We start from the raw sequence: 20785 nt of genomic DNA, 5'->3' as shown, positions 1-20785 counted from the left end.
TGGTGACATCACCACGTTACGGAATAAAAGGCGGAACTTCAAGCAAGGCGTTTCAGGCAGTTCAGTAGCAGTGTTTCTTTGGCATGGACTTTGGGCTTTGGGCTTTGTAACTTGTATATGCACAAAAAACCCTTCCCTGAGACACCATGCCTTTTATTATTTCAATTCTGGAAATACCTAGATGTGATATCATGTTTCTGAACTCCAGAGAATGAACACATTTGGTAAGAGGAGACATTAACTGAATCTTTATTTATTACACATTTAGCGTTTGACTTTACAGTTAAAAAAAATAAAATAAAACAAAACAAATTCACATAAGAATAGCGAGCTTCCACTTGACACCGTTTCTCATCTTTGGTGGCATCAGGACGTCAGCAGCTACAAAGAACAAAAATAACGAGAGAGAAATGATATTACTTCATCTGCAGTGCCTGAAAATGATTTCAGATATATCCCTACAGTCTTTAGTTGTGTGCTCACACATGGCACAGATCAGATATGCTTAAAAAAAAAACATAAATTTAAGTTGAACAGTGAGCTGTGAGATAATCAGATGAAACTCGTAACACTACTCATTCTGCTGACCTTGTTGTGAAGCTGCAGGTCTCTGCTGCTGCTGCTGCTGCTGCTGCTGCTGGAAAGAAGCCATGATGCTGTTTGCTGTCGAATTCGGCCCAGTGAGCTGAAATGCAAGAATGAGACCACAGTTAACATTAAAAGAGCAAAAATATTTAAAAATCTATGAACAAAACTGCATTCTTATTCCTCATTACTTCATAGAAAAGGTTTAATCCCACATATAGGATCATGTCTGCTATATTTTTAAATTTTAATTTTTTAAAACGTGTCCAAACAAATCTGACAGTGTTAAACCAATCACATCAATATACCTAAAATTAGATTAAAACAAGTGTGAAAAAGCACATATAAAAAGCAAATATGAAAATGCTGTTCGTCTTTTGGCTGCTCCCGTTAGGGGTCGCCACAGCGGATGATTGATCCGCACATTGATTTGGCATAGGTTTTACGCCAGATGCCCTTCCTGATGGGGATAAATGTGTTGGTGGAGGAAACCCACGGGAACACAGGGAGAACATACAAACTCCACACAGAAAGTAAAAATATAATAAATATGAATACAAATATGAAAATATATGATATATTATTTACCGGAGCTTGACTGTTCTGCAGCGCATCAGGCCACACCTCAGGAACCGCTGCCTCCATCATCTGCAGAGCCTCCTCGTAGGCCGGCTGCAGCTTCTCCGCCTGTTTGTCAAACTGGAACAGCACCAGGGCCTTCAGCAGGCCGTGCACTTCCTCTGCAGGAAGCACAATTAAATGGTTCAGTAATCATTTAGAGGTTTTTGTCTTGTAAATGCTGATTAAATCCTTCAACACCATCCCCGGCTGTTTTACTGTACACGACAGAATGGTGGGAATTTTTCAACAAGCAGAAACAACTTATTCTTTCTTAAACTGCCAAATCAAACACAGATGATCTCAACATTATTAAAAATATGAAGTGAAGTAAATGATAAAGAGCCTTTAAGTGTTCGTACCTCTCATCTTGTCCACGGTGGTGAGGATCTCCCCCAGAGCATACATCAGCGCTCTGTCCTCCATCGGGCTTCCTTCCTTCAGACTCAACTTCTTCCTCTCTGCTTTCCGACGGTTCTTTGATGATCTCCTGCAGGCAGAGCATCAACATTAAACCAGCAACCAAAATGTAGTTATTTATCACATGGGCTACATTTTGACACACTGAGGAAATCACCAGAATATGACAGATATTTGTGTTTAGTCTTACGAGGAGATGCGGGAGTTACTCTGGGAGTATTTGGAGCCGGTCATCACAGTGCTGGCTTCAGAGTAAAGCTCAGTATCAGGACAGTCTGGACCGTCCTCATCTGATGGAGAACACAGAGGGTTACTGCAAAGTTAGGTTTTACTTATGATTTCAGAGGCAGAATATATTCTATAATTTATTCCTTTCTTTTTTAGCTTACATCTTGACCTTGCACGGACTGTATTTAGTCATAATGTGGTCATAATATGACTGTAACATATTGAGAAACATTATGAACATTTTGACCCATTCGCCTTTAAAAAAAAAAAAAAAAATCACAAAAGCACTTTTGACATATTCCACATCAATTTCCTTACTTTTTTCTTTTTTACCCCTCTCTAAATCCATTATTCTAGCTTTATTTATTCTTTTGACACTATTTTCTGTTTCCTGTATTTGAACAGAATTTGCAATAAATTAAGTTTTATTTCTGTTTCTTTGCCTTTTTTATTTTTATATATATATATACTGTATATATATATATACAGTATATATATATACACGTTAGCTTGGATACTATGTGTTCTGTTGATTCTGACTGATTCTCACCCAGCATGTCCAGTCTGGCCTTCTCTTTCTGCTCTCGAACCACAGCCAGACGGGTCCTGTGCCGTGTGAACGTCGCTACCTGGGCCTCCAGGAAAGCAGTCTGGGTGCTGACAGCTGACAAAAATACAACATCATAACAACTCAACAAGACATTATCACAAGACAAAAGGTTTATTTTTGGCCTCTCTGTTCAACTCCTCCTTTTACTGTTTAGGAGTAAACAGTAGAAGAACAGCTGGGTAGTTATCATAGCTGAACAGACCAGTATGAATGAACTGTCCGTACCTTCCAACAGAGCAGGTTTGAGGTTGGTTTCAGTGATGTCCTGTCTGTTGTGCATGTAAATCTATAACAGACAAAAAAAATATCTCATGGTAATGTCAAAAATAAATAAATGAATAAACAAAAGTAAAACTAAAAAAGAAAATGGTACAATTTTTTTACTGACCAATCGGAGCGCCTCCTCCCAGACTGAACCAGTGATCAGAGCCAAGATGGCCTCCTCACAGTCCTATTGGAAAAGAGTGAGATGATTTTTAGAATATTTCAGCTATAAGCAAGCTGCTTCATTAGAAGACATTTAGTCCAGCAGCTTCCTGCTGCAGAGGATCTTACTTTGGCGTACTGGTCCAACAGCAGGGCAGCTTCTGCGTACCGTCGCTGTTCAGTCAGCTTCTCTAGAAAAGGAAGGAAACCAACAGGATTTACATGCAATGACCTGCATTCTTTCAATCCTTTCAGTCCATCTACCTGTCGTCATGGTTACCTGCCAGGTCCCGGGCCAGCAGAGCTAACTGGTCGGGCGGTAGTGGGATCTGCTGCGCCACACAGATGGCGTTTCTCCAACTGGAGCTGCTGGCGAACGCCTGCAGGGCGCTGGCTGGTTCTCTGCATCGCCATAGCAACAGGCCGGCCTGCTCCGCCTGCTGCTGCTCCATCAGGTGCTCGGCGTAAATACAGCTCAGGGCCTAGAGGTCAAAGGTCAAAGGGGGTCATACTTTCCTTGAAAGTAGGGCTATACGAAATGTCTTTTTTTTCTGGTCAAAGCTTCTATTGAGGTTTTCCAATGAAGCTTTGAATGTCTGTTATATTTTATGACATTAATACAGGTGTGTGCCTCCCTTTGTGTGCAGCGAGCAGGACAGCAAACTGTTTTTTGACCTCAGTGAGAATGTTGTTTTTGAAAAGGCTAAATGCCAACAAATATGGATTGAAGTAGAATGATTCGTTAGATAAAAACCTGTTGTGAATTTTGGAAATGATTACACCTAACTTTTTTTGTGAGTTGTGTTTGTACCTTGTAGTGAGCACCGTCTGCTGTGTAGAGTCGCAGAGCTTCACTGTAGAGTTTCTGCTCCTTCACAAACTGCAAAGCTTCAGGGAAATGTTCATCTCCTGAACACAAAGCAGCACAACACACATCAGATCACAGTAAACTTGCATTCAGCTGAAAAAACACAGCCGGTCCAGGCTTTGCGAAACATTAGCACAAACTTTCTCAAGTTAGCCAGGAATTTTTTATTCCTAAATCACGTGCGCAGGATAAAAACTTCCTAATAACTGTGAATCATAAGCTAATAATGTTGCGGTTCAGCTTTAAATAGTTCCACATTTTGATAGATCCATTCTGTGAAAGTCGTCATCAAAAAGGGACATTTGCATGACCGTTACCTATGGCTACGAGTCTTCCTGATAAAACTGAAGAGCAGTAAAAGCTGACGGAAACATTGAGACTGACCGCACTTGCTGAGGTGATGCAGGGCCTTCTTGTAGCGTTTCAGGTGCTTGTCGATGGTGTAGCGCTGGTAGTTCGGCTCCAGGCTTTTCAGCATGTTTAAGAAGGGAAGGTACTCTTTGGGGTCCTGCAGGCATCGTAGACAAAAATGAACTGTTACGTACTGACAAATCACTGCTTAGTTATATAATGAGGGTAAACAAAAATTAATGCTGGTGCATTTTTGGCTGTGGAATGATGGAAATCCATTTAAAAATTCTGGAAATGGAAAAAGTAAACCATGCACAATACAATTTTTGGGTAATTTGATCTAATTACATCTTTGCTCTATTCATCATATCCTCCATATGTTTCTTTATTTGTTAATTCCAATGAGAGAGAAGATTTTACCTTCTGGGATTTCTCGGCCACCATGAGCACCAGATCAAAGTCGTATGTTCCCAGAGAGTGTTCGTACAGGTCGTTGACGTTGACGAGGAAGAGGAGGTACTTCAACGCCTCTTCAGCACTCACAGCACCGGGAGCAGCAGGAGGGTTCACTAGACAAACACAGCACACAATAAGGAACTAAAAAAACGTGTGTCTCGCTGAGTGAAACAGAGTTCAGGTTAGGAGTTTATCACAACCTCCTGCAGGTCGTCAGCGTGCTGCTCACCTCGAAGCTCGTGGACTTTCTGCAGAGCGATCTCAAGCTCTGGAACGGTCTTCTTCACATGAGTCGTCAGTACGGACAGAAAGAACCTGGAGGGATGACAACATGGTTTTACATCCCACTACTGCTCTAAATACTGTTAAACACAACAGCACATGTTTGTTAAATAAATTTCAGTATCACTGACTTGTTAGGATCCATTGATTCCATGGAGCTCCGTAAAGCATCACAGACTACATCAACCTTCTTCTGCCCAGAAACAGGCTGAATCTGGACCGGGCTGCTCTCAGGGCGGGGGTACATGGTGCTGGTTGTATCCTCCTCTCTGGGTACCAAAGAAAGAGAAAGATGCAAAATATATGTGTAAAATGGTTGTTAAATGCACATGTTTTGTTTTTCCCTTATCTGAAACAGAAAAGCTCCTGCAGGTCTAAAGAGTCTTACTTGAGCTCAGTGAGGAAGAGGTTGATGTGGCTGATAGATTGGAGTTGTGTGATGAAAGGCTCCATGTTCTCCAGGAACACCTGCGGGAAGAAATGGACAGTGAAACATGAAACTCACGTGGCATCGGTGTTTGGTTTTATGCTTTAATCCTCGTAGGTCAGAGACGGAAACAGTAGAAATACTGAAACATATTAACATATTAATAAACATCCTGCTGTGGACCGAATAAAAGATGTTAAGTCTTTTGTGTACCTTTGGGTTGTGGTCATAAAGGAGGTTCAGGTTGATCCTCAGCTTCCTCATACACTCAAAGGAATCTCTGAACCTCAAACTGAAAAAAACAAACATGACATGTTTAACACTCAGATATGGTATGGTGATATTTTAACACTTTGCTCACTCTCTGCTTCCAGACTACAAATCGTGACATTTACATAATGTCAAGAGGACGATGTTTAAATATTTAAAAAGCTAAATTTAGTTTTAAATAAAAAGGCAAAAAATATGATAGCTTCAGACTTATACTGCATTAAATGGAGGGAAACAGATCCTCCAAACTTTAAGCTACAGATTAAAGACCTTATATATCATTATATTATATCATTATATATACCTTATGACATTTGAGAATATTCGCTATTCTATAAGAGGCTGTAATAGCAATGATCACCACTGATATTGTATTGTAGTTTTGTACTACTGACCCTATGTAATATATGGTTTAATTTGTTATTTATTTATATGTAACTTTTAAATTTAATTTTATGTTTTGTATGTTTTTCTTACACTCATTTATTAGTATTTATTTGTATTCTTTTTTTTCCGCTCATTACATTTTATTTATTATATTTTTTATTTTAGTCTCACTTACAATTTTTTGGAACCGATTCTATTTGATTACTAAACAGTACAGTAACACTATAATTGAAGAAAGAGCTGAAAGAGCAGTATATTGTGTCTATCCAACTGTATCTGTAATGTTTTGCATTTTATATGACTTTAAATATCAAGAAAAAGATCTTGAGCAAAAAAAAAAAAAAAAAAATGTAAGATAACAGATGGGTTTGGCGTAGTCCAACTCGGTGTTGTTCTGGGAGGAGATTCAGAAGTGATGTGACCCTCAACACATCTTGTAAAAAAAACAAGCAGGTGATATAATGAAAGAATATCAAACTGACCTGTCCAACCACTTCCTGAGCTGAGCCAACACCAGCGCTCGATGATTCACCGTCTCCAGGTTCCCTCGAGGCATCTGGACACGAACACCAAAATAAATCACAGAATTCAGACCTCTAAATGTGTCATAATAATACAGGTAGCAACATGTCTGTGTGTGTGTGTGTGCGTGTGTGTGTTGGTGTGTGTGTGTGTGTTATACTGACCTGCAGAATGACTCTGGTGTCTTGCGGTACCACAGTGACGATCCTGGATCCCCTCTCCACCCGCCGCAGAGTCTCGTCATTCTGACCTCCATCTGAGGCCAAGGCCGCCTGCAGCCCTGTGGGGTCAAAGGTCATTCAACTCAGCTGTACCATACAATGTGCCAACACAGCACAGATGCTAAAATTACCTATAGGAGCATCTAACAAAGCTAAGGTCACGGTCACGTTGAACGCAAATAACTGAAACAATAAGCCATTTTATTTATATGGATATGTAAATAAATGTGGCGTTAGTGATAAATAAATAGCTGACAAAAGTAACACTACCTTTGACGGTGAGTGTGCTCAGTTGGAGGCAGCGGCAGGTGTGGGAGTTTGTGGTGATGAGGAGGAAGTCGTTGCAAACGGCGAAGGAGGAAATATTGGAGGCCAGCTGAGAAAGAAACAGACAGAAATGAAGACAGCAGCTTCACCTGTCTGGTGATGAACATACTGAGAGAGCTGCACAGCGTACCTCTGTGTCTCCAGCGTACAGGTGGGATCTGTCCGTCAGGCCGAGAAGATATTCCTGAAGACACAAAGGCAACATATGCATTTAGTTCTCTACACAAGAACTCACTTATATTTATAGTCATGTTATTATAAATATGTGTGTTTGTACCTCCTCACTGATGCTGCAGAGAGCCATCTGAACGCAGGGAACAGGGAAGTTGATGCTACATCTGCTGGAGTCACGCCATTCCTCAACTGACAGCTCAGGACCATCTACAGAAATCAGAAATTAAAAACAAACAAAAAAACATTCTGTAAACTAACCCATCCTACATACTTCTATAGTGACATTCTCCTCGGTTATGAAAGCAAGCATCAATATATGTCAGGAAAATGGAACTGGGAAAAATGGAAGAAAAATCTCTCAAATAACAAGAAGGCACAAATAGAGCATATATATTTGCTGAAAAATATTTAAAATGTGTTATTTTAATGAATAATAATGAATATTTTAATCTGGATTTAGATTTGTATTTTTCCTGCTAACAGACAGAAATACAAAAAAAGAAAAAAGAGAAAATATATCACATTGGAAACAAGCAATCACTACAATTAAATCCTTCATATAATTGTTCACCGTGTCCCAAAGGTCTAGGGTGGGTGGGATGGGAGGGAACCAAAAGGGAGGGATTTGGGGGTAGGGGGAGGGGGGCGCAGAAGTTTTTATTTAAATGACTTTTTGTTGTTGTTTGTTGTTATTTTCCTTCTTCCTGTTTGTTTGTTTGTTTTTTTTGTTTTTTTTTCATTTTCTTTTTCCTGTAGCTGCTTGCCAATTCTGTATTGATTAGTACATGGACATTTGTGATTATATATATATATATATTTTTTTTTTTATTTTATTGTTGACTTATCAATTTGTAACCCCACCCTATATCATTTTGCTTAAATACCAATAAAAAATTTATCACAAAAAAAAAAAAAGAAATACAAAAAAAGGACTGACATCTTAACGTCATATTTTATTATTATTATATTATTTAAATGCCTTTCATATAGATCATTTGAGGCAAATTATTATGCTGCTCAATGGTACGTCAGCTGGAAGAATATCTCCTATTTGGGAAGCTGAAAGTGAGACCCTCTGCACAATCTCCATGCTGTTCAGAGCACTTTGGAATTATCAAATAATACATAATTTTCCAACAAAACATTACTTAGCAAAACACATAATTCAGCAGCAGAAGAAGAAGAAGAAGAGTGTTGGTGACTCACCCCAGCGCAGCTTCCTGATCTGTCCATCCTCCAGCTGCAGAGCCACAGTGCCGGTCTGGGAGCAGTGAACTATACTGACCACAACACCGTCCACTTCTATCTCCGACCTGAAACACACAAAAACACCGTGCTGAGTCCTGATTCACAACAAGGCCGTGGAATAATTCACTTTCAGTTCATTTAAAAGTGTAACAGGATGACGACTAGACTATAGTTGCTGCCACTCTAGTGTTTTCGCTTCAGCCCTGCTGACCTGACAGTGAGCGTGTCATCATCGTCGTGAGCCGGGCGGAGCATCAGCAGGGTGGAGGAGGTCGGCAGCACACTGGAGCTCACACCCACAAACAGCTCGTCCTGCAGCCATAGCAGCTGCCGCAGGGCCAGAGGCTCCTCCTGGACTACAGCCACTCTGCAGGAAAATCAGAGATCATTGAAGAAACACTAAGAAAACCATGAAAAAACTATGGGCATTAATCAGACTGTTAGCATCTTTAGCTACCAAGCTGAACACCAGCACCAAATGATTAAAGTCAACATGACACAGACTGATCGGGTGAAGTTCGGACAGCAAATCGGCTGCAGGAAACAGCAGCACGGCAGTTTGTTTTGTTACCTGAAGGTTTTCTGGAGGACCAGAGGACGAGACATCGTCCTGAACCCATCTGCTGTTTTGTCAACTTGTCCTCCTGAATCTGGACAGATTGGTGGGTGAAGTAAAGAGAACAAACTGATCAGAACAATATTTAGACCCAGAACAAAATAGATACACATCAGTGCTTATGTCAATTTAAAACACATGAAGAAAAAATGCTATACTGTATGTGAGCATCAGCCCAGACTTCACTTTTTGCAGCATCTGTCTCCTTCTATCCAAGATCCCTTGTGTTTTACTCTCCCCACTCATATTCATATCCAACATCAGGTAACTTCATTTCACACTTTCAACACTGATTGTTGTCTTTATGCTAAACATGGTGTAACCCACCTTGGCTGTAGACAGAGATCTGTCCGTCAGAAGTCAACGCTGCCAGCTGATTGGTCCTCTGAGGTTGGCAAAGGAAGGTCACCTGGTTGACTGGCGAGGTCAGCTGGAGCTCAGATGAACACATGGGAGGAGGAACGACACACTGCCTGAAGGTCGTCACCAGGATTTTATCTGAGAGGGGGTTTAGAGAAATATTAACATCGTCCTGGAATCATCCAACAGTTTTCCATCACGTCCTCTCCTCTCATTGGCCCTCACCTCCATCGATCACCGCCACGTTGGCGTTGTCGGTGGCGTCCAGCCCGGGGCTTTTCTCAGTCGTCCAGCCCCAGTCGTAGGTGATGCTGGTCCAGCCCCGGGTCACCACATGGAGCCTCAGGGGGCGCTCAGGGTCCCAGCAGACACAGACCGGAGCCTTCTGAGAGTCTCTGTCAAAGTCCAGGCTCTGCTTCAGATACCAGTGGTAGTTTCCCACCACCCACAGCTGGACTGCACAGACAAATTATCATACACTTCATTTACTCATCCATTTAATAATTCATTTATTCAATGTATTCATGAATAAAGTCATCAAACATCAGAGGAGGAACTCTGTCCTACATGTAAAATGTCTCGTGTGACTAGACTTTGACTCTTCAAGCAGTGATTTCATGTCACTGATGTGGTCCAACTTGTTCAAAATCACACTGATTTTCCTGAGGGAGAGGGACTACAACTTAGGCTGAACTCACCGTAAGTGTTGATTTGTCCGTCCTCTCCAGCTGTCATGTCCTCCAACCAAACAGCTAAAACTGTGGAGTCACTGTTCCACAGCAAATCCTTCACCTGCAACACACAATCACAGAGGTTTATAATGGTTTAGAAAAATTAAAAAAAAATTCACAAATTGAAGACGAAGATTATTCGGTTTAATCATATGCGAGTCAGGTTGAGCTGAACGTACTTTGGACTGGTCTTTGCTGAACGGGAGGGTGAAGTCTCCGTGCAACAGTCCGTTCTTCTCCATGAAAACCACGCTGTGTTTGTTGGGGTGACGCTGAGTGCTCGCTATCAGGCTGCCTGACGGTCTGAAACAGCAGGAGAAGATTTACCAGAAATTCACACCTCTAATATTCTCTCTTTTATTCCTTAATTTTAAATGATCATTTAGACACCAGGATATTTCACACATGTATTCAGTTCTCTACATGGGAAAGATTAACATATAAAGGGAGGAAAAAAAATTATAAATAGCATCGGCAGCACTCTTACTTCCAGCAGAGCGCCTGCTCCAGGCCGTTGATGGTCTCGCTGGTGGCCTGCAGGACGCCCTCTCTGTTCCAGACCCGGACCTTCCTGGCTCCGGTCTGGAGACAGACGGCACTGACGGCAAACAGCTGACCATCACCTCGCCATGTCACCCGTGGCGTGCGGTCGTCCCAGGCTGCAGCAGGCTGCACCTCCTGTGGGTGCATGTTTAAATCGTCATATTAAACTCGTTCATTTTCAACTATTTCTTTTATATATTGAGTTTTTTTCTTAGTTTTGCCGTTTCTATTGTTGGACACTGACCTGGCTCTTCCTCTGCGCTGCCTGTTTCCCCTCCGAGCCGTGGAACTGAGTCTCCTTCTTCCCCCAACCCACCGTGATGAACTTCCCTGCAAAACACACAATATACACAATATATTATGTTATATAAATGGTATTATTATGTAGAAATATTACAACTATTTATACATTCCATGAATCCTCTCATGACCCTCTGTGGGTCCTGACTCCTGACCCTCAGGTTGGGAACCACTGATCTAAACAGAGTTCATCTGGAGCCACCGTACCTTCACCAAAGTCATCCTGGTGGATTCCAACCTCGGTGATCGGCTCAAATTCTTTGGTCATCATGATGATTGTTTCCTGACCTGTGAGCACAAATTATTAGTGATTTATTCATTTGTAATACTTCTTAATACGTTTAACTAAGAATCAACTAACTAAGCATTGATCTGTAACAATGGTTATATATGTATATCTATAGCAACAGGGTATCTTAACTAAACTCATCTTATAAAGAAAACTGGAACTTTTGTTCACTTTTGTTGACGATTTCCAAACAAAGAAATGGAGCTACCTTATACTGTCTCAACTACCAATGACTGCCTTCACTTTATAATAACCCACCTCACTATGAAGATCACATTCTCACCCCCACCTTTAATGGTAGCAACTTTATAAAAGTTTAGACAACTGGCCTTTAAGAATAGACTTTAATATTTTGGTGCTTTATTCTGTGTGCAGTGATGCAGAGATAGACTGACAATGCCACTGGGTGCTCTCTGACTGACGATTCAAAGCATTTAACTAAAAGAAGGGATTTAACATTTTTATAAATCACATGTTTTTGACATTTGTATAACATACTGACCAGTAGTGAGAACAACAAGCTCTTCATCAGGACTCCAACTCATCGAGGTCAGGCCGCTGTCCACACTGCCGACACACTCCAACTGAGGAACATAACCACATACATTTTGTGAGGATCCTCATTGACATAATACATCCCCCTTTCCCTTATAATACCCTTAACTTAAAACTAACTCTAACCTCAACCCTAATTGCTAACTCTTTGAAGAAATAAGGGCTGAAAACCCCCCTAAAAAACAGTCCTAACTTTTTAATTCTTCTGTGCAGCTAACCTGGCAGGTGTTGAAGTTGAAGAGGACGACATCTCCACCAGCTGTGGCCAAACAAGCTGACTCCAGTTCAGCCAGGTCCTGCAGTCCAACCACCGTCCCGCTGCCGTCCTCTGGGAGGAAACCATCAGCTGTCAACGACCCCTCACTGACCACCTACAGAACAGAATGGAGGAACGTTACATGTAGTTTATAACTAAACTGCCTAATTGAAATGCTGCAACTTTCCTTTACTTTATTACTTGTTTAAATTTCTAATTTGGATGCATCTCTAAACACAATACTATCCTCAACGAGACAAAGCTAAAAATCGATGAGTAAACAGAGCTAGTGTGCTGTTTGAATCCAGAGATAAAGAGACAAGCACAGTATTTCATCAGCAGCTCACCTGGCCAGTTCGTGGGTCGTACTCTGTGATGGAGTAGTGAGAAGCGACCAGCAGCGAGCCGGTGTCAGCCCGCACAGATAAACACTGAGGGGAGCCTGGACCCTGCAGCTCCGAGCTCCGCAGGCTCTTCAGCAGCTTCAGGTTCCTCATTTTACCTCAGGACTGACTGATAACACACGGAGCCTGAGTCTGGACCCACAGGCTGCAAAGACAGCACAAATTAAAACATGTTCACTACTGAAAACATTGACTGCTATATCTGGGTGATATGTACTATCATTGCTGTGATAAAACACCAGAAGTCTCTCTGGGATTTTAGTTATTGTAACAGGATGAAATGTATACTGTAATACTGTATATATGTACACAGTATATATATATATTAGTACTTCTCATTATTACATACTACATCCTGTTTACATTTAGTTTTCCCATCTTAAATACTGTTGTCAACAAAATTACAAATTTACATTACTATTTTATATTTACTTATATTATTATTCTACTATAGTATATTTATGTTAACTGCACTATTTTATGCCTTAGATTATCACTTTGATTTCCCCTTTTATATATAAATATGTTATGAGCATTACTGAAGGAATCTGAGACCAAACATGTTTCATTGCCGATGACTGCTTTGCTGGAATTGACAAATAACTCAAGTAATGAACCTTGAGAAATTAAATAAATCTAGCATGAATCGTTTCAGTAACTTATGAAGTAAAAACAAGCATTTGCTGACTTCAGATTCACAAAAGTGAAAGAAAGATGTTTCCCGTTTTGTGTAATTGTAATTTCAATAATATGAGACACTTAGGAGGCATCCCAGCTGGACTTACACTACTGTATAAAATAAGATAAGATATTCCTTTATTAGTCCCGCAGTGGGGGAATTTGCCGCGTACAGCAGCAAAGGGGATAGTGCAAAAAACAAGATGCATCAACTAACACAGTAAAAAAAAAGAGCTAAAAAAGAGTAACAAAATATGAACCATTTAAATAGAAGGAAGTATAAAAATAGGAGCAATATATACAGTATTGACAATAAACAGACTATTAACAAAATTACACAAGTGGAAAATGATAATGCACAGTGAGAATGAATGAATGAATTAATGAATGAAATTCCACCTGAAAATATCAGGTTATTGTCTCTTGTTTGTTGTTACAACAGCCAGTACACCGCATGCATCCTTTATCGGACACAGTCCTGTCCCAACACTTTATTATCTTAAACTTTGCTTTTTGGACGACAACACCCCTATTTAATCAGTAGACGGCTTAAAATCAGGTTTACCATCACATTTTAAATTAACACTTCATATTTAATTTATTGTTTTCTTACAACTTTGCCTGTTAGCCAGTATCTTTAGCCTCTCTTGATCCTCTTTACAAGACATTAGTATATTAATCCACCGATAGTCAGACAGGTAACATATCTACTATCTACTAATATAACTACTCTGACAGTGTAAATAACTAGTTTGTTGATGGTTGTGGAAGGAGAGACTAAACTACAGGCTGTCCGTAGATTGAACTAGCTCATCTTTAAACCAGAAGGATCGACATGAAATGCAGCTTCAAGAATTATTACAAACAGAAAATGAAAACTTTGAAACGTAATAAGATCGCAAGAAAATTGTATAAACCCACCGAGAAGAATCAGCTTGAAGTAATAGACCTTTTAAATGCCCAGCATCAACAACACAACATCATGCATGTGGCCTCTGTCAGACTCATGACCTCTCACCTCTGACGTAGTTATGTGACGTAGCGGCGGTGGCGCCACCTGGTGGCCAGGAGTATAAACCTCCAAGGGAGTAAATCTTTATTTATTTATCTATTCATTTACATATCTATTTATCCATCTATTTATTTATTTATCTATTCATTTACATATTTATTTATCCATCTATTTATTTATTTATCTATTCATTTACATATCTATTTATCCATCTATTTATTTATTTATCTGTTCATTTACATATTTATTTATCCATCTATTTATTTATTTATCTATTTATCTGTTCATTTACATATTTATTTATCCATCTATTTATTTATTTAGCAAAATGCTCTCTCTCCTCTTCTTGTGCCACCAAATTAAGATTTATACCACTGGAAGCTCTCCTTTAAGGAGGACCACAAGACTCACATAAATAGTAAAAGTAAAGCATTTAATTGATTAATAACTAATTGTCCAATAAAAATAGCCATCAATACATTTGTTTACAAGTTAATTTATGAATAAATGGACTAAATTACAAAGAAATTAATTACTTTACATTTTAATGGGCAATAAAAAGAAGAATTATAAAAATAATTTACATATGAAATATTAATCCATCAATAAATTATTAAAATTAAAAAGGGATTTACAAAAACACCATAAAACAGTCAACAAATACATCATTTTAAAATACATCTATTACTATTTACGTGACTCTTGTGGTCCTCCATACCCCTTCCACTCCACTTATATTAAAGTGGCAGTAGGCAGTATATTTTTAGCATCATTGGGCAAAAATTCCATAATAACCTTTCAGCATATTATAATTCAAGTGTTCTGAGAGAAAACTAGATTTCTGCACCTCATCATGGCTCTGTTTTCAGGCTTTAGAAAATCTAGCCTGTGACGGGAGACTTTGACCAATCACAGGTCATTTCAGAGAGAGAGCGTTCCTATTGGCTGTGCTCCGGTCATGTGACCGGAACTGGGCGGTCCTTCGCTAGATTTCATAAGGGCGGCCGCTTCACAAACTTTCTCATTTTACAGCTAAACCGTGCACTACAACTACAAGCAGTGTTCAGTTTTTATGCTCCAAATATTTGGAACAAGCTCCCAGAAAACTTTTAAAACAAAGCTTAAAACTTTCCTGTTTGCTGCTGCCTTTAATTAAACCAGATAATGATCTGATACGGCACTAGAGCTTTTACTCTTTTGTGTTTTATTCTATTTTAGCTTCTATCCTAGCTTTTATTTTTAGCTTGTTTTTATTCTCTAATCTTTAATGTTTTTATGTTTTTATATTTTTATAACTGTTTTAATTATGTCTTAATGTTCTTTTGCACTTTGTCGCAATGTTCTTGAATGTTTATGTAAAGCACTTTGAATTGCCCTGTTGTTGAAATGTGCTATACAAATAAAGCTGCCTTGCCTTGCCTTGCCTACAAGATGATTCTGAAAACATTTGAGGAGAGAAATAGTCATTAACATAACATTATATTGATTCATATTTGATCAGCGCTGCCTAGTTTGACCGTTTGGTCGGCGTTTGCGTGTGATTGACAGCCGGCTCTCATGGACAGCAGACCTTAGATCAGCTCTTACTGCTTGTTTTCCTCCGGTCTGTGAAATCTTGCAGATGCCATTAGGAGCACCGGAGGACACAGAGGCACATGATTTTCTCAGTTTACCTGTTTCATGTACTACTGTCACGATATAGCGACCGCTTTATAAAAATAACCTTTTTTAATCATATTTGCTCCATCTCGCCTATCAGCTTTAAATGGTACAAATTTATACAAATTAGATGCTCCTTTTTTATATTTTCACAGTTGTTGTTAAATTGATAAATTAAGAAGTTGTTGTTCGGCTTTTACTCTGAAATAAACACGGATGTTGCTAATTTAAAAGGCTTTTATTTTCTAAAGTAGTAACCGGACGTGGTGATCGTCTGTTGTTATCGCGAGATTGACAGGCTGCTGACATGACAACAGGTGAACGCGAGTTCAATGTCAGAAACGCTCAGGACATCACAGCGGGATTAATGCGTGATGAGAGGACGGTGACGGTGACAGAAAGGTAAACGTCTTATCACATTCCTTTGTTCTTCTCTCATGTCTTTATCCAGACACAAGGCATTAGACAGACCGCGTTATTCTCTCCCCAAAACGAGGGGTTTGTCCTTTTTTACCCCGCTCTGCTGCAGTCTGCTGACGAGATGTTGTTGATATTAAAGTCCTCCAACTGGCTGTCTAGCTGACGTTAACGTCAAGCGTTACCAAGGGGATAGAGCTTCACGTCAACCGTTACCAAGGGGATAGAGCTTCTTCTTCTTGTGTCCATGCTTGCTTTCAATGAAGGCAAAAACATGTAGTAAATGGAAACTATGTATGAGAGAAACACTTAGATATATTCCTAAATATAGCTTTAAAATTTCAAGTAAGAGCTAAATAAACATTTGTATCACAAACTAATATTATATTCTATATATTGTACATATTACATTTATATATTTATGCTGTATAATTTTTCACAATATGCTTTATTATATTGTGCATATATTCAATGCAAATATACATTTCAAATGTTTCAAATGTTATACTTATCTGCATCATGTTCTCATCTTTCTCTTGTTTTTTTTGTGCTGCTATAATGCAAAATACTCTCTCTCCTCTTCTTGTGCCACCAAATTAAGATTTCTACCACTGGAAGCTCTCCTTTAAGGAGGACCACAAGAGTCACATAAATAGTATAAGTAAAGCATTTAATTGATTAATAACTAATTGTCCAATTAAAATAGCCATTAATAAATTTAGAGCTGATAGAGCTGAAGAAGATGCTTGAAAGCATAAACAAATCCAAGTCTTCTTGAATGGTTTCCTGCCCACATCTCCTCCTCTCATTCATAGTGAAATCAAAACAAACAAATTATGTTTTGCTCATTTCTTACCCCCAAAAGATAACATGATGCTAACAGATGAAGTTACTGTAAAGCAGGCACAGGTGCTGTGAAACAAACCTTTCATTTACACCAAGAGGTTGCTTGAGGGTGAATTGACATTCCTGTATACATGATGTCCACCTGTTGCACATGGAGCTATGGTATGGTTGTCATAAGAGGAATATGTGCACATATGTCACATGAACCTCTCACATACAATCTCGAGATGAGGTGTGTACATATAACTCTAAATGGTATTACATTTTATGTGTGTAGTCAACCATAAACATGTATTTACAGTTTCGAAAAATCTATTTTAATGGGAAGTATGCCATCTTCATGCGTTGTTACCTGGTGAAATGTGTGTGTATAATAGATGACATGTGAAGCTACTTCATTAATTCACAGATGTTGCTTATCCTCCAGCACACATTAGAATAAACTCACTATAATCACATTGCTGTCTTTAGATATTTTCATTCACTGAAACCCTCCTCTCAGTCAGTATCTCTTCCCCAGTGTGATGCCAGGTCACCAACACTCCAATATTCAAGCAGCTTGTGAGTCCATGACGCATAGCAAAACCAAACAAGCCACATAACGTAAACCACTATAGTTCAGACCAAAGACAGCAAAGTAAAGGTGTGATTGCACCTTTAATCTGCTGTCACTCATCTTGAAATAATCCTTCAGTCTTTGTGGGTGAGGCTGCAGCAACTTGTGAATCTGACAGGGAGTGTTTACTGCTGACTGAGCAGACAGGATGCGATCATCACTGTTTTCATTTACAGCCATGTCATCAATCCTCAGCTGTTTGTCACTTGGCCTGCAGCAGGAAGACCTTATTATGTGTTGTTAACAGACTTTGCGAAAAACAGAAAAGAAAAGTAATGTGATCTTGACCATTTTGTATCCCTAATTTCTGAAGATGGACCATTGCCCTCTGATAGCTGGTATCACACGTCTGATATCAAAGACTGTCATATACAGTCATAAATTAGTTTCCCTTTTTAGCACACTACCAAAGTCAAGCTACATGTCTTTATGTGAAGAAATGCATGCACTGTACAGTAGCCTGAAACTGGACCAACCCTGCAATTACAGCAAATACAGTTCTACATTTAGCCTTTTTAGGAAGTCATCACTCCACCCAGCTCTGACTCTTCTTGAATCACCATCCCGCTCTTGTCCTGACATCAGTCACTATCTAACTGCTAACTGAAAAGCTCTCCAGTCCAAGAAGCGCTAGACACAGCATGATGTGCTAAAGGGATAGTTTGGGTGTTTTGAAATTGGGTTGTATGAGGTACTTATCCACAGTAAGTGTATTACTTAAAGTAGATGACGATCGGCACGCCTCAAGCATCGAGAAACAGACATGAGTACTTTCAGTTCAGTTCTCTGTTGAAAAGGAGAAGGAAAGGGCATTTTGACAGCAAGATAAAGCTGTGAAAATATTCAAAATATAGCGTACACTTAGGCGTAGCCTTTCTTTTAGGTGGCTAAAATAAGTTTTTCTGCTGTCACTGTATTGCTTTGCTCCGGTGCCGGTGCTTCTGCCTGTTTCTCTTTTTTTTTTACAAGCATCATGCTCAAACTGTGAAACAAATAATCTACTCCCCTAAAGAAGAAATACATAGCCCACGGCATGATTATTGCCGCTTCTTTTTATTTAAACTTTTTCGCGTACAGAACTTTTAGCAGCATTTTTGATCGGTCAGCACCATTCAAACATTCAAACTGAAATTTAAAGTGCAACTTTGTGCAAAAGTTTACTGCTGAGTATAACAAAGGAATTCTAATTCCAGTGTAAAATGCTGTATATAACTCAACACTGTGTAGCCTATACCTCAATGACCGTTGTTTGATAGTTTAGGCTAAAGGATCGTATCGGATTATACTTTTTAAAAAACTTTTTTATACTTTATTTCCAATATCCAATTCAGTGATTTTGGTCTGACCGGTACAATACAGAGTATCAGATCAACGCATCACAAATTTATCAGTCATGCTCTATTGTCCATGACAAAACAATGTCAGAAGTCTGCCCAGCCTTGGCAGAGATATACTGAGTGCTTTCCAGGAATGGAGCGTTTTGTGGAAGGCAGGTTTTGGCTCTGGGAAAGATGATTGCTCTCCTAGTTCACTGTAAAGAGTTGGATAGATGCCTGAAGTGTATATTTTCACTTTGCATAAGCCTTATTGTTCTGCAGCACACCTTAAGTTGTCGTCAAAACAACATAAGTCAGCTGATAAAAGAATCCCGTCCTGCAGCATTCCTCCCTGACATACTGAACTGATGAAGATTAGCCGCTGCCTCCCTTCCTCCCTGCCTCCCTCATTCCAGACTCAATGCAATGAATCCCTTCATTGTCTCTGGGTTCATGCAGACATCTTACTTTAATTATTCTCAGGGCTCATAGGCACATAAAATGGCTATTGGCTATTTGGTTCCATTGTTTTTGAACAAACTATTGAATCATCTAAAAGTGAGGAAAATAATAAAATACTATGTCTATATAACAGAATATTCATTCAGTTCATTCTCAGGAAAGTTGACAAGTTTAGTGTTGACATATTTGTCTTCTATTAAAACATCTAAAGTCTAAATAAAGATGACAGATTGAGGTAAAAATAAAAGAAGTGATGATTGCACCCTGCTCTGCTCTGTCAGTAGTAAATCTCCACCCTGTTAGCTTTTGGATTTGCAGCCACATCACCTCTCTGCTCTATTATCAAACAACAGATTTTGTGTGTTGAAGGAAGGTTTATTGTCACAAATGACAAATTGATCTTTTGGTGTGGAACCAAAACCGCTGAAGCTGACTGAAGCAGTCACTGATAATCCTGTAGCTCTTAAAAAGGGAAGTTGCTGAAAGTTATGTTTTGAATGTGTTTTCCCATCAGGTAGGACAAGGATCATTTCTCTATTACTTTCTCATAAAAGCAGCATTTTACGAACGAAAGAGTCAGCAGGGATTCATTCTCTATTTCTGCATTTTGTTTGTGAAAATATGAAAACTTGCAAGTTAAAGTGAGTGATCTGTATATCTAAGTAAGTCAAATCTATTTATATAGCACTTTTCACAGACATAAGTCACAAAGTTTTTAACAAGGGCATTATGCAGCATACAAGAAAGAAATCATATAAGATTATGTGACCACACAAGCCACGAGTTTAAGAAGTGCAAAACTAAAAACACAATACATAGTGTAGGAAAAAAAAACACAATAAAATACATAAATATCTACAGTATATAGCACTGTTCAAAACAGAAATTACTATACCAGTATATCAAAAGTGTACAATAAGACTGCACCGAAAGGGATAATCAGAAAATAGATGGACTCCTGGTGGCTCCCTTTAAATGAATTTGTAGCAACTTTGGTGATCCTTTAACTTTTCATCTAGTGCCATCATTACAATTTTAATTTGTCCAATACTTTGGTTCATGCCCAAATACCTGCAAAACTAATGATATTACCATCAGCCCAGCAAAGCACTGCTGTGTGTAAGTACAGCCTCACACAGCCTGTAGACTCTTTGTCTTGTTTAGATGCATTTTTTAAATGTTTTTAGTGAAGTGAAAGTGAAATTCTCTTCCACCATATTGTGACAGGTGTGTCCAATTAACACCAGATATTTGCATGACTGGATACCTTTAGGGGAAACTCAACCTTTTAAAGGTGCTCAAAAC

At 39.1% G+C, this 20785-nt stretch overlaps 1 protein-coding gene across 1 annotated transcript; it reads right to left on the bottom strand.

Moving 5' to 3' along the window:
* Nucleotides 1-233: 233 nt before the first annotated feature.
* On the bottom strand, nt 234-14188 carry elp1 (elongator acetyltransferase complex subunit 1). Its single transcript, XM_074649029.1, has 36 exons — nt 14074-14188; nt 12418-12619; nt 12033-12185; nt 11762-11843; nt 11178-11258; nt 10915-11000; nt 10615-10805; nt 10307-10430; nt 10095-10188; nt 9622-9852; nt 9364-9534; nt 8992-9070; nt 8632-8787; nt 8379-8485; nt 7276-7379; nt 7129-7182; nt 6942-7047; nt 6615-6730; nt 6411-6484; nt 5485-5563; nt 5233-5312; nt 4976-5113; nt 4792-4877; nt 4527-4675; nt 4140-4263; nt 3699-3796; nt 3168-3369; nt 3017-3078; nt 2850-2912; nt 2687-2747; nt 2402-2515; nt 1814-1913; nt 1566-1693; nt 1174-1325; nt 589-685; nt 234-381 (listed from the first exon to the last, which is right to left on the bottom strand). The coding sequence occupies exons 2-36, from the start codon at nt 12565-12567 to the stop codon at nt 314-316; spliced, it is 3960 nt and encodes a 1319-aa protein (XP_074505130.1). The 5' UTR covers nt 12568-12619; nt 14074-14188; the 3' UTR covers nt 234-313.
* Between the last annotated feature and the right edge of the window lie 6597 nt (nt 14189-20785).

This window comes from Sebastes fasciatus, chromosome 10, assembly GCF_043250625.1.
Source record: "Sebastes fasciatus isolate fSebFas1 chromosome 10, fSebFas1.pri, whole genome shotgun sequence".
NCBI lineage: Eukaryota > Metazoa > Chordata > Actinopteri > Perciformes > Sebastidae > Sebastes > Sebastes fasciatus.
This window is presented reverse-complemented; position numbering and strand designations above follow the sequence as displayed.